The 19,615-nt window shown below is 35.4% G+C and overlaps 1 protein-coding gene across 6 annotated transcripts in view; it reads right to left on the bottom strand.

Annotated features, from left to right (window-relative positions):
* ARFIP1 (ARF interacting protein 1) overlaps nt 1-19,615 on the bottom strand; it is a 129,346-nt gene that overhangs the window by 14,873 nt on the left and 94,858 nt on the right. For all 6 annotated transcript variants that reach the window (XM_073232569.1, XM_017673811.3, XM_017673815.3 and 3 more), the window contains one exon: nt 16,195-16,369. In XM_073232569.1, coding sequence (XP_073088670.1) covers nt 16,195-16,369 — 175 coding nt within the window. The remainder of the gene's footprint in view (nt 1-16,194; nt 16,370-19,615) is intronic.

The raw sequence follows: 19,615 nt of genomic DNA on the forward strand, positions 1-19,615 counted from the left end.
ACTGGGATTTGGGGAACTCAGGCATGTCTTACTCCAAGACTGTTCTTTCACCTATTCTTTTAACCTGCCGCTATTCGTAAGGCAATAAACATTTTGGAGAGCTTTTAAACAAAGTTTGAAACAAAAGAGCACTTACAGGAAGGGTAGTAATGTAGAAAAGATTTACTTTAACCTCGTTCCTAATTCTGTCTCTGGCTCTAAACCGCATTTAAACATCCCCCAGACAAGGATCTAACACAAGGGTTGGAGCAGATGAAAGAAATACAAGTTAATTCTTCCTAAAATTATGAATAATAATGCAATATTAAACTTTCATATAATTGAACTATTTATATATGTTCTAAGTTAGAAAAGACTAAATTGGTTATAAGAATAAATAAAATACAACAGAAAAGCAGTTTTTAAAATAGGATAAAAAGACATCAGAGGTAACAATTACAGGGAGAAATGGAATGATGACAAATTTCATGAATTTTCAATATCTAACATCGGAAACAATTATAGTAATTTAGAAATACACTACATCATTGTGAGCCCAATTACAAAGAACTTCCATAAAGGTTTGCCAACAACGAGCAACCCAGATCAGGCATAAGAAAACCACTATAGCAACATTTGGTGACTGATCTAAAATATACCATACAATACTTTAATTGTTCAAGGGCAAAGAAACTCCAACACTGACTACTAAGCAGAGACAAGCTGGGGTTTTAAATAAAAACTTGGTAAGAGAAATTTAAGGGCAGGACTGATAGTGGATGCCAAGTGGATTACACTGAAAACTTTCTCCTGCCTATACAGCATGTATCAATGAGGTAAATATCATTTACAAAGTTACTGATGGAAAACCTGAAAGATGACTTTGTAGGCATTAAAACCATAAAAAAAAAAACACTTTAGTTCTACCAATGAACTTTTTTCCAAATCAAATTTAGATTACATACCTTTTATCAGAGATACTGAAATAACTGAAAAAAGAGGCCATTTCTAGTTAAAATAAAAATTAGTAGTTTTAATATATTTAAAATTGTTAAGTTCTTCAAACTAATTATTGGCTTTCCCAATAATTAGATAAAATAGGGGTTTATATTGAGTGTTAAACAATATTAGGACAGTAGCTTGGCTAAAATGTGAGGAAAACTGGAACAAACTCATTCTTTAGTAAGAAGTCACCAACAACTAATAGGTACAGAATTATCTTCTTTCTTTACCCTCAAATATTAAAAATATTCAATTATATGCTTTGCCTGCCCATCATTGATCTTTTTTGAAGAGTAATAAGCAGGAAAGTATACTGCTTTGGTCTTTTATTAGGTTTGTGAAGTATAATTTTATTATTTTCTAATAGTTCTGGAAATGCCTGTCATGTCAAAGCAACAACAGTTGAGAGAGAAGCACTATCAAAAAATGGCTGTGGACACTGGGAAGGGAGTGAGAGAAGGAAAGATAAATATGAGCACAAGTGGAGGTGGAGGAACAGATTTTATTTTTCTGACTCATTGGGACAGGTTTCAACAAATTACAGATAAGCAGGTTTAAAAAAAAGCATCCTATGAGGGAAAAAAGGGCAGTCCTGTTCGAAAAGATGACCAATGAAACATCATCTATAAACTCCAGTAATGGTAGGCCACAGAACTGTGGTGATACCTTGTCATTCTTTTATCTAATGGCACATTAAAATACAATTCTCAATGCACCGGCTTTCTTCCCTTAGCAAAAGTAACTACTGCCCTTCTGTCCTACGGTTTAGTGTCGACTCCCTCCCTTCCAAGAGCTCCAGGTTTAGATGTGATCAATATGGGTTCCCTTTTCCAAGGTTATCTCCCATCTGTTCCTTCTGTTTTTTTAAGAACCTTACTTGGAACAGCATTAGAGTATCATAGTTAACTAAAAAGTCAGGTTTAGATTTGAATCCTGGTCTGGCTGTGAGACTCTGGGCATGTTATTTACCCTCTCTGAATTTCAGAATCACGATTTATACACGAGTATATGATCATTTAGATCACATTAGATATACATATAAATATAAGACAAAATACTTAGGGAGAGTTTCCTCCATATACAGATTACAAATATCAGTGCCCATAAATTCACTTCATGTAGGAAGGGAATGCTCAATGGACACATCCCTGGAGCTTAGCTTTAGGGAAAGAAATAGACTAGCAGGCACTCACAGCACAGTATTTGGGCTTTAACTGGAGACAGCCTTGGGCACTACGGTAATACACAGGGCAAGAAAGAAAGGAACTTTCCAGCTGCTAGAGGAAATATTAACTAGCATTAATTAGTCAAGTTAGCATCTGAGCTGCTAGTTCACAATTAATTTAGGTACACAAGAGTAGTTAAGGAATTGGGTATTTCCTTTCATCAGTTAGGTAGGTGACCCTGTTCTCACTGGCCCTTGAACACTAGGCAACAGGAATTTACAGTTAAACCAATCTTTACCTTCACAAAATAGTTTTCCTTTCTAAGTATGGTTCTATACTGTGTCTTGAAAAGCTCTTTTTTTTATGATTAAGAACTCAACTTTTTGTACAACTTACATAACTGTGATCCTATGCACCTAACAACTCTTAATACACTTAACAGAAAAGCTCTATCAAAACTTTGTTATGATAAAACAGATGTAGAGCAGGGACATGGGACACGCACCACTGTGGGTAAAACTGTAATATTTCCAGAATATCTTGCCTGGCTTTAGTGCATCTGCATATCAAGAAGCATTCCTCAGGGATGGAGAAGAGTAGTCCATCTCCACATTGGTGGATAATTACCTGGGCAACCAAGGGCTTATCTGAACCTGAGAGGTTAGGGGGGTGCTGGTTTGCTTCTGCCGGAGCAGGAAAGAGAAACAGCCTAGACCACAGTTTGTAAGCAATAAACAGGTTTTAAACTTTATTTCTCCTTTTGACTGATTTCAGTTTTAGAGGTATTTTGTCCTGGGATTTCCCCTCCCTGGAGTTACAATCATGACTAATATTTTCTGCCTATGAAGAAAAATGCCAGGATATAAATAATATAGTAAGAACAGGAGGGAATCCATCTTAAGGCTAAAATTCCATTTTAAAAACCAAGGAGTTAGGAGGTAAGATTCCTAACATTTTATGGTAATTAGCCAACAACTGATCCTATGTAAAGGCAGAGCAAACAGTCCTAAATGATACATACCCACTGCTTGAGGATAACCACTATCTTGGAGAAGAACAGGATCAATACATTCTTTGTGTTAAGTTTATCTTACAGAGTATCTAGGGGACTGACTATGAATAATGACATAATGTCTCTCACTGGTGACAGACCTCTTAAGACCACATGTCAAGCCTATGCCCTCCACCCCCACTAACCTTTACCTCATTCCTAAAATCCTTAAAAAACATGAATCCTGAGCCTTTAAGTGTACCTCTCCTCTGAGGTTGTCCACACTTCCCTTTCTCTGAGTGTGTACTTTATTTTAAATAAAGCCTTCTTGCTGCTCATCTTACTTCATTTTGTCTCTTTGTTCTTCCAAGTCTTGTGGGAGGTTAATAAGAGACCCCTTTTCCCAGTGGTAAGTGTCTTTGTTACTTTACTATTTCATTCAATTTTCTAGACTTAAGCACAAGTCTTCAGTTTTTGTGTTTTACTTCAGACAAGTGCAGAAGGGCTCCTAAGATCTCTGATTTGGGCTTGCAAGTTCTAGTCGCCTGGGCGACCCGGACAGGGCTGTAGCTGTACGATCATGCTCTTTAGTAGCCTGCCTGAAAAATCTCTTTTCTTTGCTTTGGAAAGTTCTCAGGATATAATCTAACTCCATCCAGTGCTCCACAGCTTCCCCAAATCTTGGGATGGTTAGTTCCTATGCCCCTACCAAATCAGGTGGACACTGGATGCCAGGTGACCCAGCTTCAGGAGTTGGCAAGGGATTTGCCCTATGCCAAGCAATGCAATGAAATTTCCTTTCTTCTCTCTGTTCTTCCCTGGTCTCTAATGCCTGCATGGCTGCTGCCATTCATTACTACTCACTCTCATTTTAGATCAAAGTCAGGAATCCTTCCCTGTTCATTGAGGTTTCACCTAGAGTGCAGGGAAACACCTCCCCAGATGCAAATGCCCAAACAAAACTTATTATCTTTACAAATCGGTAAGCAGTAATAGTATACTTCGCTTTAAGAGAACAGGAAATATAAACAAAAGTTTACAAATCACTTAAACATATACGACCTAGGGTGTCTTCAGAATTTTTTTTCCTGACTTTCCCCCCAGTTCTCATGTTACTCATTCTTGTGTGGTTCTGCTCAGGATGCCACTTAGCCTAAGGTACTTCTAGCCCACACTAATATTTTTCTTCAGCAGATTCTTTATTTTAACTCAGCACTTTGTGTGTAACACATTTTTTCTAAATGTCCTCCATTTTATTTTAAGTTGTTTGTCAGCAGGGAGTGTGTCATAACACTTCTATGTAGTTTTTCTTCAGGATTAGGTATTACAATAGCCTAAAACAAGCATCTTAAAACCCTTACTGAATTAAAAAAAGCATCTTTTGAAAATATAAGGAAGAAATAGGATAGAAAACTAGAATGTAATAAGCTTTTAAGGAGGAATAGAGAAAAAACCTAATTATCAAATGAATTTTTTAATCTAACAAAGCAAAGTGTAGATGAGTCATGGAAGGAATATATATACACACACACACACACACACACACATATATATATATATATATGGTGAACATGACCACTGAGTCATTACTGAGAGGACTTCAAGGGAAGGTTAAAAGGAACAATGCAAAGTCAAATTCTTAAACACTGCTCGTGTCTTCTGAGATTTTACTAATTAAATACTAATTAAAGGCTTTGCTTTTAGGTAAATCAAAGAGACTGTAACTGCTAAGAACTAAAAATGAAAGGGTAGGAATGCCACTGCCATCCAGACAATGAAGATTATTAGTTATCTGTCCAAGTCTTAATCACTTAAAAACTCACCTTTATCACAAAACCTGGCAAACTGAGTTGGGTGATATCCAACGTCAGCAAAATAAGTGAAATGCGGGTCTGAGGAGTACATAGGTATCAACTATTGTAAAGACTAGGCATACTGCAGCAGTAATGGTTAGGAAATTTATAAGGAATCCTATACAAAGTAAAAGAACCAAATAATTCTCTCCCCTCTAACATATATAACAGAAAAATAGAACCCAAACCCTACCCTCCAAATGAATTGATCATTTCTGACCAAAAAGGATCACAAAACATAAGAACTTTATAATTGCCAAAAAAAAACCACCTCAATTTCTTTTTGCAACTCATGATTATAAAAGTTACCTTCTCCTGGGAGGCTCTTAAATCTTGTGTGCAAAATACGTCTTCTTCATGGAGACTGCATGCTGGAAATCTGAGCACACGTCACAGACCACATGAATTGGTTAGTGAGGTGTGTTCTCTCTCTAGCATTTGCTAGTTGCCCACTGCAAATTATTCGGGGGCTGGTATGGCTGATTTGGGATAGACATGGCTTGGATGATGCTAATTTCAAAATCAACCAACTCAAAATTCTTTTTGGTTGTATGGTTTATGTAAAGATAATTAACCTCTGCCTGTTTTCTAAAGAGAGAAAGGAGGCAATGCAAACCACAGGCAAATTTTTCCTCCACCATGTGGTCTAGAAAAATTTTTAAAGGAATCTGAAAGCCAAACTGCTAACAGCAGCAAACACGGCACTAGACATGAAAATACCTTCTGATACAATGAAAGGCACTATGTCATACCACTTCTCATCTGTCGCTTAAGAATGATGTAGGGGACTCATGTTATATGCATAATGCAAGTTAACATTTTCCATTTCTCCAATGCAGAAATGATCATTTCTTTTTAAACTAGATGGAAAATTACAGACTATGTAAATATATATATATATATATACACATATTTCACACATATAGACTATATGTGAAAAATAGAAATCTGAGTCTCATTTTGAAAAAAGGTAAGGCATGCTACTTAAAAGCCAAACATTTTCTAGCTATACTTTTCTTTTTTAAAATTATATCTTATTCTTTGAATAGGTAGTATCAAAAATGAAAAGCTGTAAGAAGTACATAATGAAAAAATAAAAAATCGTATTTTTACTTCTGTTTTCAACCACTCTGTTCCCCTTATAGGTAACCAATTTTAATTGGTTAATTCTTCTGTTTTTTCTTTATGCAAGCACAAGAAAATGTGATTGTACATACTTATTTCATTCCTTTCTTACACAAAAGGTATTGTATCATACACACACTGCTTTGTACTTTGCTCTTTCATTTAATAGTAAATTCTGAGGATCTATCAATAGCATCCTATTCTTCTTTTTTTTCTTTTAGCAGCTGAAAAGCAGTGTTGTATAAATGAGTCACAGTTTATTCAACTAGTCCTTTACTGCTGAACATTTTGGTTGTTTTTCATCTTTTGACATTACAAATGATGCTGCAATGCATAAACTTGTACATATGTCATTTCATCCTTATGTAAGCCCTACCTACGAGCCCCACTGTGTTCAGAGCTACTCTGCCCGACCTTCATGCTCCATCCAGCCTTATAGCTTTTACAGTCTACTCCTTCTGTTTAAAATCCCCCTCCTTCACACACCTTCAGTTAACTCCTTTCCATCCCTTTAGATCTCAGCCCCTACCTCACTTCCTCTAGCTAGCTTGCACAATCCCCCACACCAAGCTAAGTCCCCTTTGTATCCTCACAATGTCCCCTCTATTTTCCTTTCACAACACTTACATTGCTCGTATTTGTGTAATTATGTGGTTAATGCCTATTTTTCTTACTTGACTGGCAAAGAAAAAGCAATCAATGATTATTTGCTGAAAAAAGGAATAAAATGTCGAAGGTGCCAATCACACATCAATCTACTTGTAGTAATTTACGTGTATTTGTTTTATCTTTTTTTATTGTTAAAGTATCATTGATAGACAATTTTGTACTGGTTTTAAGTATACAACACAATGATTCAACAGTTATGCATATTATTAAATCCTTACCCCTACTAGTGCAGTTACTATCTGTCAACATAGGAAGATGTTACAGAATCACTGGTTCTATTTTCCAGGCTGTACTACCATCCCTCTGACCAACTTATATTATGATTGAGAATTTTTGTGTCCCTTTATCCCCTTCCCCCTTTCCACCCATCTCTCCCAAGGTAACCACAAGTCACTTCTCAGTGTCTATGAGTCTACTGCTATATTGTTGATTTTGGTTTGTTTTTATATTCCACAAATGAGTGAAATCATATGGTATTTATCTTTTTCTGCCTGGCTTATTTCACTTAGTGTAATACCTTCTAGGTCCATCCATGTTGTTGAAAATGACAAAATTTATTTTTATGGCTGAGTAATATTCCATTGTGTATATGTAACATATCTTCTTTATCCATTCATCTATTGATGTACACTTAGGTTGCTTACATAATTTGGCTATTGTAAATAACATGGTGATAAACATAGGGGTACATTTATCTTTTCAAATCAGATCAGTTTTACCTTAAGTATCTTTTGAAACCTTCAGTTCACTCCATTTCCACTACCACTACCCTAATTCAAGCTTCCATCACCTTTTGTCTAAACTACTATATTCATTCTTAGGTTCTACTACAATCTATGCTTCATACCTTTGTGCAATCATTTGCCAAGAATTTTTTCAATGGCTTCTCATTATATTAAAATAAACTCTTTCTTAATGTGATCTATGAGGACTGTGTGGTCTGACCCCTGTTTATCTCCCAGTGTCCTAGTCACACTGGCTCTAGTCACATTAATTCTTTAAACATACCACACTCCCTTCTGCAACAGGCTGTCACACATGACATGATGTTCTTTCTCCCTAGAATACTGTTTCTTACTCTACTTATTTAATGCTCAACATCACTGCCTCATGGAAGCCCGCCCTGACCATTTTTAACTAACTATAGACCTCTCTTTGAGAAAATTGGTCACAGGCAAAATATACATATATACTTTTGGTGTGTTTGGATCAGTGTTATTTATTTTACTAGGTTATAAGCTCTCTGAGGATAGAATTCATTTTTACCTTTGCTTACTTGGTATCACCAATATCCAGGATACTTCCTGGTACACAGTATATGCCTACTAAATGTTTGTTACATGAATGGAAAGAACAACAACAATATGACATTTATCAAATTACATGATGAAATATACTCAGAAATTAAGTCTGGAAGTAAAGTTGCATGAGGAAGGGAATTTTTCATAGGATTCAAATGTAGTTAATAATTTTTGGCACAGTGTGGGGGTCGCTTATTACACTCACACATTTCAATCCCTAAGCAATCTTTTTTTTTTTTAGAACCAGGTAGGGTTTTTTTTTAATTTATAGAATTTAATTTCACTTGACCTATGAGCAAATACTGCTTATGCTTCCAGCTATAGAAATAAGTCATTGGCATGAATATTTTTAAAGTATAAGAGTATGAAGTTAGGGTTCTTTTCTTTTGATAATGGGGAAAAAAAGATTTCAAGAATGTATCTGATTGTACATAAGAAATAATGATTAATATGCTTTTTAATATTTGGCAACAAATATCCATTCTGTAAACTGAGAGTTTTATATTTTTCTTCTCAAAGAGGTTTAGTATGCAAAAATACCTTTATCCTCCAAGCTTTTCTGAACATTTACAGTGTATTTTTTTAAAAATGTACTAGGCTTTGAGTATTTCCCATTACTTGCATAAAGCGGCTGAGTCATCACAACAATATATACATAACTGTCTCATTATATGAGTATGTTTAGTTTGTTTTAGGTTTTTATTCTCTGTGTATTTCCCTCTTCCGCATCACGCTTTAGTTCACTGGATTTTTATCTAAAAAGTTAAATTCATCATAAATATGAAATATTTTAGAGAAGAAATAATATATTAAATAATATATTAGAAAAGAAATCCTATTATTATCCTATTTATATTAGGGATATTATTGTATTATGATTATATAGGAAACATGGTGTGAGTGAAAAACAACAATTTTCTTCACCAATCTAAGATTCAGAATGACTAATTTTTAAGCAAAAATTTTTTTCTTAAGTAATTAGAGTTGGCCCTTGAACAACACAGGTCCATTTACACACAGATTTTTTTCAATAAATATATTGGAAATTTTTTGGAGATCTGTGAAAATTTGAAAAAATGTTTTCTTTTTTCTAGTTTACTTTAAGAATACAGTATATAATACATATAGTATATAAAACATGTTAATTGACTGTTATCAGTAAGGTGTCTTTTCGATCTACAGTAGGCTATTAGTAGCTAACTTTCTGGGGAATCAAAAGTTATATGTGGATTTCTGCACAGGGGATTAAGGGTGCTGATCCCCCCATCTTTAATGATGTTCAAGGGTCAACTGCATATTAATCAAATATGTGTTGAGGATAGATTCCCAGTTTGGTTCATCTTTGTCTGCCTCCCTTGTTGTCCTTTAAGTCACCAAAATATAATAACAGAAAAACCCTGCATTCAATGGTTATAGCTAATTAATTGCTATTACTTTAAAGTAATAGCATAAGAGCTAAAGAGAGCATGTTTTATCCTTAAGAACATGATAAAATTAATGGGGTCCTTACTTTTTATTTATATCCTAAATTTTTTTGGATGTTTGATATACTCATTTTTTGATTTCCCTAATATATTATAGCTCTGAAAGAGATTTGTCACTCTGAACTTATAATCATCTTAAAGGAAACAGTTATCTTAATTACTTATCTTTCATATCCTACATGGTTCCAAGACACATATGAAGTTATTTTTAAGAAAATAAGTATGAGTTGCTCACACTGATCCGTATATTTTTCTCTAATTTTTGGCTTCACCTTTTCATGCAAACAGTACACACTGCAGACAATTAAAGCATTTGTGAGAAAGAGTATGCTTTGCTCTCACTAAAGTAGAGTGAGATAATCAGGGTTCATCCTTTTATCCCACCGCGTTAACTCATTCAATTCTATCATTCTATCTCCTTCACTTCCTGCAGTGTACCTCTAATTCTGGGAAGAAACACAAACAGGCATTTGCTAAATGACCACTGTACATTTAACACGACTGCCAGATGTCATGAGGGCTATAAAAGAAGATGTGGTACCTATTTTCACAAAATCTACAAAGCACCACAAATAGCTACTTTCTTTGTCTTACTAAAGTAGAGGAGGTTTTGTTTTGAACCTTAAAAGGAAAAATAAAAGGTAAATAAACTGCATTAAGTTACAAAATAACTCAAGTTACATTATTTAAACGTCTAGAAAAGGAGAAATATTGATGAAAGGATAAATATTACAACAAACTAACTAAAGGTCCCTACTGCTATGGAACTCAATGCTGTTTAGTAAACAAGGAAGAGAGCATCAGAGATTAATAAGGGTTGTTTAGGTTAAAGATAAACAGAATATCATGGTGCGGATGGGTAGAGTGTATAGACTGTAAACAGTATTCAGGTCTTTCCATTAAGGGTAAGTGACAAATAGAGACGTGCATATATCACTCAGCATAAATGCATGCCTGCACACAGGAATGTTGTGTATCTGACACATCTATTCCCTTTGATTTTGCCAGAGAGAAGGAAGGCTAGGCTCGGTATATATAAACACCTCGAATTTCTAAAATACAGCTAAAAATCTACCTCTCAATTCCTGTCAAAAACTTGTTTTAAAAAGTTTTACAAATGAGACAGAGAAAAACATTCTTACAATGGCCACAAAACTTACTACTATAGTTACAGGAATAGTTCTCAGTCCTTTACTCAATGACAATTTACTTTTACTTTATGTCCCATTCTAGCTATTTGGTTATATGGCCTCTCATTCTAAAAGAGAAGTGTTGCCATGGAAGACACTCCAAAGGCCCTGGTATAAGAACCAAAAGAAAGCCCTGCCATGGGCTGCAAAAATAGCTTTAAAAAAAGGCAGCAGTCTTCAGGACATCAGCAAGTTACAAAAGAGCATACTCAATTCTCAGGTAACTTATATTTTAAAAAAATTCAGTACACAACATTAAAGAAATAGGAAGAACATATTTTTATATATGCTACATTTATAAATTTATTAAAATTCCAGTGCTAAGTAGATTACCTGACTTCTGCATAAAAGAAAAGATTTTAAGGTACAAATTCGCTGTAATTTAACGAAAGAACAGAAACTGAGATTTGAGGCATCATGCACTGCCAAGAAAGCAAACAGGGATGGCAGACAGTCCCTGGGTCTAAAGGATTGCTTTTGCCTCCCTTTGTCAGGGCCACTAAAAACAAAAGGGAAGGATAAAACTTGCTCAACAGCAAAAACAAAAAACAAAAGTTTTCTCATGGATCTGTCTTCACTCACATTTTATTTATTTATTGCTTAAAATAAGAGCCAACGTTCTCTCTTTATAGTTTTGAAGAGTTAAAAAAGACAAAAAGATCAGAGTTTCTTCACAAATTTTATTTTAAACATAGATACTGAGTTCAAATAGAAACTTAGCTTGACAACTGTAAAGCCAAAAACAAGGAATACCTCTAGGCTATCAAAGAACATAAAATCCTTGAGAATAAATGAAATTGCTTTATTTTATCATAAGAAGTGTCAAAAGAAGAGAAGATGTGACAATGACATTATTCTCAAAGCAATGACTTCCAAAACTTTACCTCTGAAGCCCTAACCCTGCTCATCCAAAATTCTAAACCCACATCATTAGCTTCTTACCCACTGTTTCTACATGAATATCTTCTCATCATGTCAAACTAAACACTCGGCTAAATAGAACAAATTCTCACCCCTCATCCCTCACAACCTTTAAGCCAAACTAGCTTCCTATGTTGATTTTGCAATCTGTCGTGCAGCCCTAAAATCACCATATTCTTTCCTTTCTACTGCTATAACCTAATTCATTTGGCCACAAAAGATTCCTCACTGGCTTGTGTGCTTCTATGTTCTTTCTTCCTCTAAACCATAGTGTCCGTAGAGTGTTTTTAAACCATAGTTTTTATCTTACTCCCAATTTTAAAAATTCTTCAATGCCAACAAGATAAGGTTGGATGTGAGCCATCTCAGTGACATTTAAAATTTAGAGAGATGACTGGCTTGCCATAAAGGTGTCCCCTTCCCTCACTGCTTAGTGTGCATCCTTCTAGAAGCCACAGTCCAGTCTACGTGATCAAAGCTCAGGGCAATCTGGCTTTCAATTATCTTTCTGATTCTCTCTCCCTTTAAAGCATATGAAGATTATGTCTCACTCTGGTCATTTACTTCTCTGTTAAACATGTACATTCTTTTATCCAAATGGTTGTGCCCTTTGCCAAGAAGGTTCTCCTCCCATTTCTTTTGGGTACATCCTTCTGATTTTTCAAGACTAGGCTGAAGTCCTCTCTCTTCCATAGATCTTGAGGATTTCCCTCAATAGCCCAGCCCAAACTGCTACTGAACTTACCATCTGTGGCAGGAATTTGGAACTTTGCACATATTTCCTGGGATTACTTGTTAACAAATGACTAGGCAAATTGTACATGTATTCCCCAACAAAACTGTAATAAAAACTCTATCACCTCTAATACCAGCAATTATCATTTCTTAAGTTGCTGTCAAGGTGTTTATTGGGAGGTTTACATATCACTGCTACTCAAAAGCAACCTTATAGATTTGGTGTCCCCTTTTTATTTTTAAGGAATTGGAGACTCAAAGAGGTTAAGCAACTTTTCTCCATCAGAGAAATTTATTTTAAGAATTGGAATTTGCACTGTGAAATAATAGCCACTAGCTACATGTGGCTACTTAAATTTTACTTAAAATAATTTTAAATTTATTTACATTTTAAAATAAAATAAAAATTCCTTGCACCGGTAAAAGGTCAAGTGACCAGTGGCCATACTAGTGACTCTAGGGACCGTGGAGGCACAGGGTGTGTGCACAACCACAGTAGGCCTGCTCACAGAGCGGCTTCTGCTCACCGGCACTTGCCGCCACCTCAGAACTACTGCCAATGTATCTGAGGTAGTAGAATCTTCATATATATTTAGGTAATAGCTATTTACTTATTGCTCTGAGCAGAGACTACAGACACTAATAAAACTGTACTTCTCTATCTACAATAATAAATTATACAATGTTAGATAAGGGATCACAAAAAGGAACATAAAAAGGTGTCCTGTCAAGGGAATAAAAAATTATTGCAAATCCCGGTCTGAAATATTATGGTCAAAAAACCTGCATTTCTACTTTCCAATGATCAACGTATCTGTCTTCAGCAGCTTCCTCTGCCAACTAAAGTTATTTTAGGCAGGAGGGCTGACTAGGTAGACATCTGATCACACCTTAGACAATTCATTATCCTTTCTTACCATTGAGAAAGTATTGCTTATGTAATGCCAAATTATATGCTTTAACAGTACAAATAAATTCATTCAAATAAATACAGCTCATGTCTTTTGTCACATCTTTCTAATGTTGATGTCTGTTCACACCAGCAAAAAAGACACAAGCAGTCAGGACACAGGTTAAGTCTAAAAGCCACCAAGGGAAGGTGAAGATGATAACTTCTAGAAAACATTATAGTCTTATGTTTTTGTAACTCCCTAAGATCATGCACTTAAAAATTTTCCTTCTCCTTCACCCCTTCACGCAAAGGGCCTGGCAGACAGGAGGAATTCTACAAATACTGTGAACAGTACTTCACACTTTACAGAGGACTCAGCATTTTTTCATTTGTCAGAAAATACAGAAGCTTGGAGAGTGTATGCATCTTACCTAAGGTCATAAAGCTAGTAGGTGGCAGAAGTGGTCTGGCGCCCAGATTTTCATATCCTTAATTCAGGATTTTTGGCCAAGAGCCACAGACCAACTTGCCTATTCATTTGACTATGCTGCTCAACTCTAGAGCAGAGCAAAGGACAACAAAAAACAAGTGAGGCAAAGTAAGGACGAAGGAGAAAAAATACAATTTATTTTCTACCAGCCTCCTCTGTTCCTCCTTTCTATTTTTCATGTTAACACTATAGCTGTTTTCCAGATATAACATAGGGCTACTTTAGGTAGTAATGACACTAGACGTAGATCAGCCCCAGATCATTTTGTAAGCCTATTTTACACAGTTAGATATTGATATTGATGCTCCCAGAATCTCGATGCAGGAAAAAGAAGAGCCCAAGTATGCCATATAACCCTTCCTAATAAGTGGGGAGCATCTTTACAGTGAAGAGATCAGGGGGACAGAGTTCCAAAAGGTGAGAAGTGAAGGGCCCATATGATCCCACAGGATGATATAAAAATAATTCATTTATGTGTAAAATGTGAGTAATAAAAGTACATGAATGATAAGAATGTAAGTCTCAAGAAGACAGAGATTTTGTCTTCTTTGTTCACTGATGTATTCCCAGCCTAGAAGGTATTCAATAATATTTACTGAAAGAATTCAGGTATGAAGGTTCTTAGGTTTTAAGTGAGAGAATATATGTACAATGCACAGGAACTGACAAATAAGAGGTGCCTTTCCTGATTTATATTTAAATCTGGAGATCTACTGCTAAGTTTCAAAAATAGCTAGAGTAAAAAAAGTAGCAGTCACATGGCCATTGTTTATCACTGTGTAATTCATTTTTATTTATTCTGGCAAGAACCATATAAGTATAGCTGGTTTAGGGGTATTAATTCAAAACAACTTTCTCTCCTTTTTTTCAAAGTAACACAACCTTTCATAGAAAGTATCTAAAATATGGAAAATACATGGAAAACACAAACTACCCATAATTTCACTATCCAGAGAACAGCACACAATACACCATTAGAGCCCAAGAGAACACAAATACCATTTTACAGATTTCCTAAAACCATTTTCTCTACATGCAGAGATCCTGAACCCCCAAATCAAGTGAAGTCATTTCTTTCCCTTCAAATTAGTTTCGCACAGAGCCCATAAAATGCTAGTACACCTCATACAGCACTATACCGACTATACAGTGCTGATCCATTATAGGGCTGTCTGTCAAATATATTTTTATGTTTAAAACATGTGTGTACATGTTCTAATATATTCCTATCCACCAAATATTAAATAGTGTAACTGACTTATCTGTATGTATGTGTATATATATATATATATATGAATGACTAAAATGAATGCTCAGCTAATGAATGCCAAAAGGCTTCACTGTGGTCTTCTTTGAATGATGCTGCACAATCTGTGTGATAATTCTGCTGAGGTGTCCTTACTGCCACTGCAATGTTTTCTGGTGAACTCATCTCACCCACTGTTGCCAAAAAAAATGAGTGATAGTTCTGGATTTAGTGTATCCCAAGGAAATGTATCATTCTCCAGCTTTTATGGTAGCCAGAAGAGTTTCTAAGGTAAACAGATTAGACAACAGACAGTAAGAACTGATGATAATTTTAAGAGGGTACCTAAAAGAAAGCAGCGTTGAAGGCCTATCATGACTTCAGAGGGTGTGGGAAGCACAAGACGGGGATTACCAATGAGCAATGATTAAGGGCCCATCCATCTCTATAGGACTGAGCCATACCTGCTCTATACTGTGCTCACTACTGGCTCTCCCATTTCCAGAATGCAATCCCAAGCACAAAACTGAGTATGATGTAATGGAAGAGATGTTAAACATGGGAATCTATCCTTAAAAACTCAGGAGCTTGTTATGAAATGAATCCATCTCAAAGTGAAGCCCATAGCAGGTCCATCTCATCTTTCACTGGTCTAGTCCTTGGATGAGTTCATGTTACATGACAGTAAAATGGCAAGTTGAGTCCTTGACTCACTTTTTCTAGGTTATGCTAACTGCAGCCTAAGCTGGATCTGATAATCATTCCTCATTTATCAGTTATTGGAAGAATAAAAATATTCTCTTCCTGAAATCTGTACCTACCATTAACACAAAGGTTTCAAAATAATTAAAGCAGAATCTACCTTTATACAACTTTTTAAAGCAGTTGATGCCAACACTAATCTGCAGATCAAGGACTGAACATCAGGCATTTTTTGCCAATTGTTAAACGTGAAAGACTGGGACAGTAGAGTTGATGACTTTTAGGACAGAAAGGTAAATATATTTTATGTACTTCTAAAAACTGATTATGAACAGAATCCTGTTTTGCAACTGTAATGAAAGAGAGTTAACAGAAACAATAAACTTCCTATTTATCTCTGTTTAGGGTGACTTTCAGAAATATCTCAGAAGGCAAAGAATGATTTTACCTTATTTTCTTCTAGAAATTTCAACTTGATAGAAACGTCATTGCGCATTTTATCATATTTTTCCTTATGTGCCTGAAACAGATGCTGTGACTGTTCAATCTTTGGCAGAGTGTTTGCATCACGTGGTCCAAGATTCAGTTCTTCCAAATCTGTGCGGTATGCATCATATTCAATCCTGAAAAGAAGGAAGTAAGTGAAGCAAAATAAAGAGAGTGAAATAAGTTCAGAAGGTGAACTGGAAATACATAATGGTCTGATATTGTATTTTAACATATAATGATTCTCATACATTTTATATACGTTATGCTTTTAAAATGATGTATTACATAGAGTTGTTAATATAAGCATGGGGGAGAAAAACTGCTTCTTAATTCCATTAACTCTTTCTCCTAAAGAACAGCATTAACTAAGAAGTAAAATTTCCAAAACTTAAAAGCCCTTTTTAGGTGTCAAAACCTAATGCTAACATGGTCAACGGTAGTGATCAATCCCACTTGTGAATTGATTAATACTGATAAAGCAAAGTAGGTGAGGAGAGGAGACTTTAGAATGATATATACTTAAACTAATTAGTAAAAGGAAGTTAAACTGAGGTCCTATGATCCTTAAAAGTATAGTCTAGGTCAGCAAGGCACAACAGAAGTATAATGCAAGCCACGTATGTAACTTGAAATTTTGTAATAGTCACATTAAAATAATAAATATTAATTTCATCTGTTTCTGTAACAATGTATTTTATTTTACCCAATGCACCCAAAGACATTCAATGTAAAAAAAATTGTTGATGAACTATGTTACTTTTTCTTTCAGGACGGGTGGCAAGGGTGTTACTCTGTCTTTGAAATCGTCATGTTATATACTTCCATCACATCTCAAATCAGGCTTGCACACTTCAAGTGCTCAATACAGACACCTATGGCTAGTGGCTACTGTATGGAACAGGGCATACAGATGGACTTAGATGGATTGTGACAATGGCATCTATTAGAGAGCACTTATCACCTTGCATTTCCCTGATATGCGCAGCCCTCCCATTCTCTTCCAGCACCTCACATACCTCTGTCATGGCACCTGTGTCAGTACAGTACTACTTTGTCTATGGAACAGTGACTTATCTAGCAGTTTTGACTATTCACTATTGAGCTAAGCTGCAAACTGACCTCTAATTTAGTTAAAATCAGCATCACAAAGCTTATGCCCCTTAGAATAAAAATACAGCTCTTTATTCAAATATCTATAGTACAATTCATACTCCTATTTTGGGAATTGGGAATATTTTAAACAACATAAACTATATTATATATATGACTTGAGAAAGAATACATCTGTCCCTTACACTGAGTCTAAATTTTTTCTTATCTTGTACTGAATTTAAAAAACTTGATCATTCAGGGCCAAAAGAGGATTATTCATTCATTCACAGATATACTGATTTGTTCAACAATATTATAAGTGAGCACCTTCTATGCTTCAGGTCTTGTATTAGAAAGTAGAGCTGTAAAGATGAACAGAAAATGTTTATCTTCAAGAAGTTTGTGGTCTAGAAGGAGAGAAGCTCTTAAACAGCTTCAGTAAAATGAGATAACAGAAATTACCATGAGAGAGGGAGGATCAGATATACTGGAAATAAAGATGAATAATTACCTAATTAGGTCTCTGAAAAGGTACCTCAGAACAGAATTCAACAACTGGAATTAAAATTTAAAGGATGGTAAAAGCTTATGCGGTGGACCAGGGCAGGGAATTTGGTAGAACATTCCAGGAAGAGAACAGCATGGACAAAGGCACAGATTTGTAAGATACCATGACACGTTGGGAAGTAATTCAACATGTTAGGACCTGAAGTTGGAATATGGTAATGGAAAGAATTAAAGTCAGATAGGCAGGCAGGCAGGACTGAGATTAAGCTGGGCCTTACAGGCTATGCTGAAGGGATCAGATTTAATCTGGTGGGACATGTGATAGGAAACTACTCAAAACTTTGATCTAGAAAATGAAATATTTTGTTCAACATAGAAAAATGTCTACTGGCAGTGTTAAGGAATGGAAGATGAACTAGAGTAGATTAAGAAGCAAAGAGACCAACTGGAAGATTATGGGCAAAAGAGGAATGAGTCACTGGACAGGACATGGCAGTATAGCTGAAAAGGAGACAGATACCTGTGGTTTAAAAGGCAAGACTGACCTAGTAATGAAAACAAGTTAATTAAATTCCATGGATTCTATAGCCAAACTGAATGAACAGTCTGCCCTTCATTGGCTTTTATGTCTTGAGCTAGTTATTTCATCTCTTTCTGCTTCAGTTTTCATCTATAAATGGGGATAATAATCTCCACAAAAATGTCACATATGTGAAGTACTTAAAGACACCTGGTAGTAATGATTACCTTTAGAATGCTTATTATTTTGGCCAAATTAAGAGGGATAGCCAGAAGCACACATAAGTAAAAACAGTAATAAGTGAAAGATAAAAGAGTAGAACAAAAATAAACAGTAATATGTGATGATTTAATGTGAAGACAAATATCCTTCAAAAGCTTCAGAGCCAATTCTAAACTAATGATTAATTTAAATATAATCAAAGTTATAATACTGCCCTTACATCCCTTAATTTTACATCCAGAGTTTGTAGATGGTATCAAAGGAAAACTTTCCCTAACAGCTACTCTAACTGCTTATTACCACTAAGAAGAGAAAGCACAGTTTCAAAATGCAACTCTTCAAGGTTGCCAGTCTGAACTGAGTCTGTAACAATGAAGTTAGTGATAGCTGGTTACTTTATGGCTTATGTAAAATGTCTAGAGAACAGGTGTCCACATCTGAAAAGTCTTCATCACAACTGACTCCCTTGTTGATGCTGCTGTGAAGTGTTGAATGGGCTGTTACAAGATTTTCTATACACAAAGCACCAGAGACCTAGGAAATACTTGACACAATGCATAATGGGGGAGCATTAAAAGGCCACCCGGGCATTTGCCTAAATTGCCACTTTTTGTGCTGATCAAATAGCTGACCCTTGCCCTACAAGTCAGTTAATTCCGGTTTTGACAGAGAAGAAAAGTCAGCTACTGAAAAACTTTTAATCTGGGATTCTTTTTGAATGTTATCCCTCAGCAGGCAATGTTTCAGTGTTAAAACTAGTCAGTTCCTCAGCTACCTCATGAACAGCACAGGAAAGTCAAAACTCCAAGTTAAGGTTAATGAATAAAATCAGATATTGTAATTTCAGCAAAAAAGAATAAATTATGGGGTGCAGTCATTATTGTTGTTGGTTTTTTAAGGACATACCTGAGAACCAGCTACCAAATATATATATATATCTTGATTTATAATTATGTTCAAAAGTTTCAAACAAGCCTGTATATTGTATACATCGAGAGTATGTATCACGTTACACTTTAAGCCAGATTTTTCATTATAA

This window comes from Manis javanica, chromosome 3 (assembly GCF_040802235.1).
Source record: "Manis javanica isolate MJ-LG chromosome 3, MJ_LKY, whole genome shotgun sequence".
Classification (NCBI taxonomy): Eukaryota; Metazoa; Chordata; class Mammalia; order Pholidota; family Manidae; genus Manis; species Manis javanica.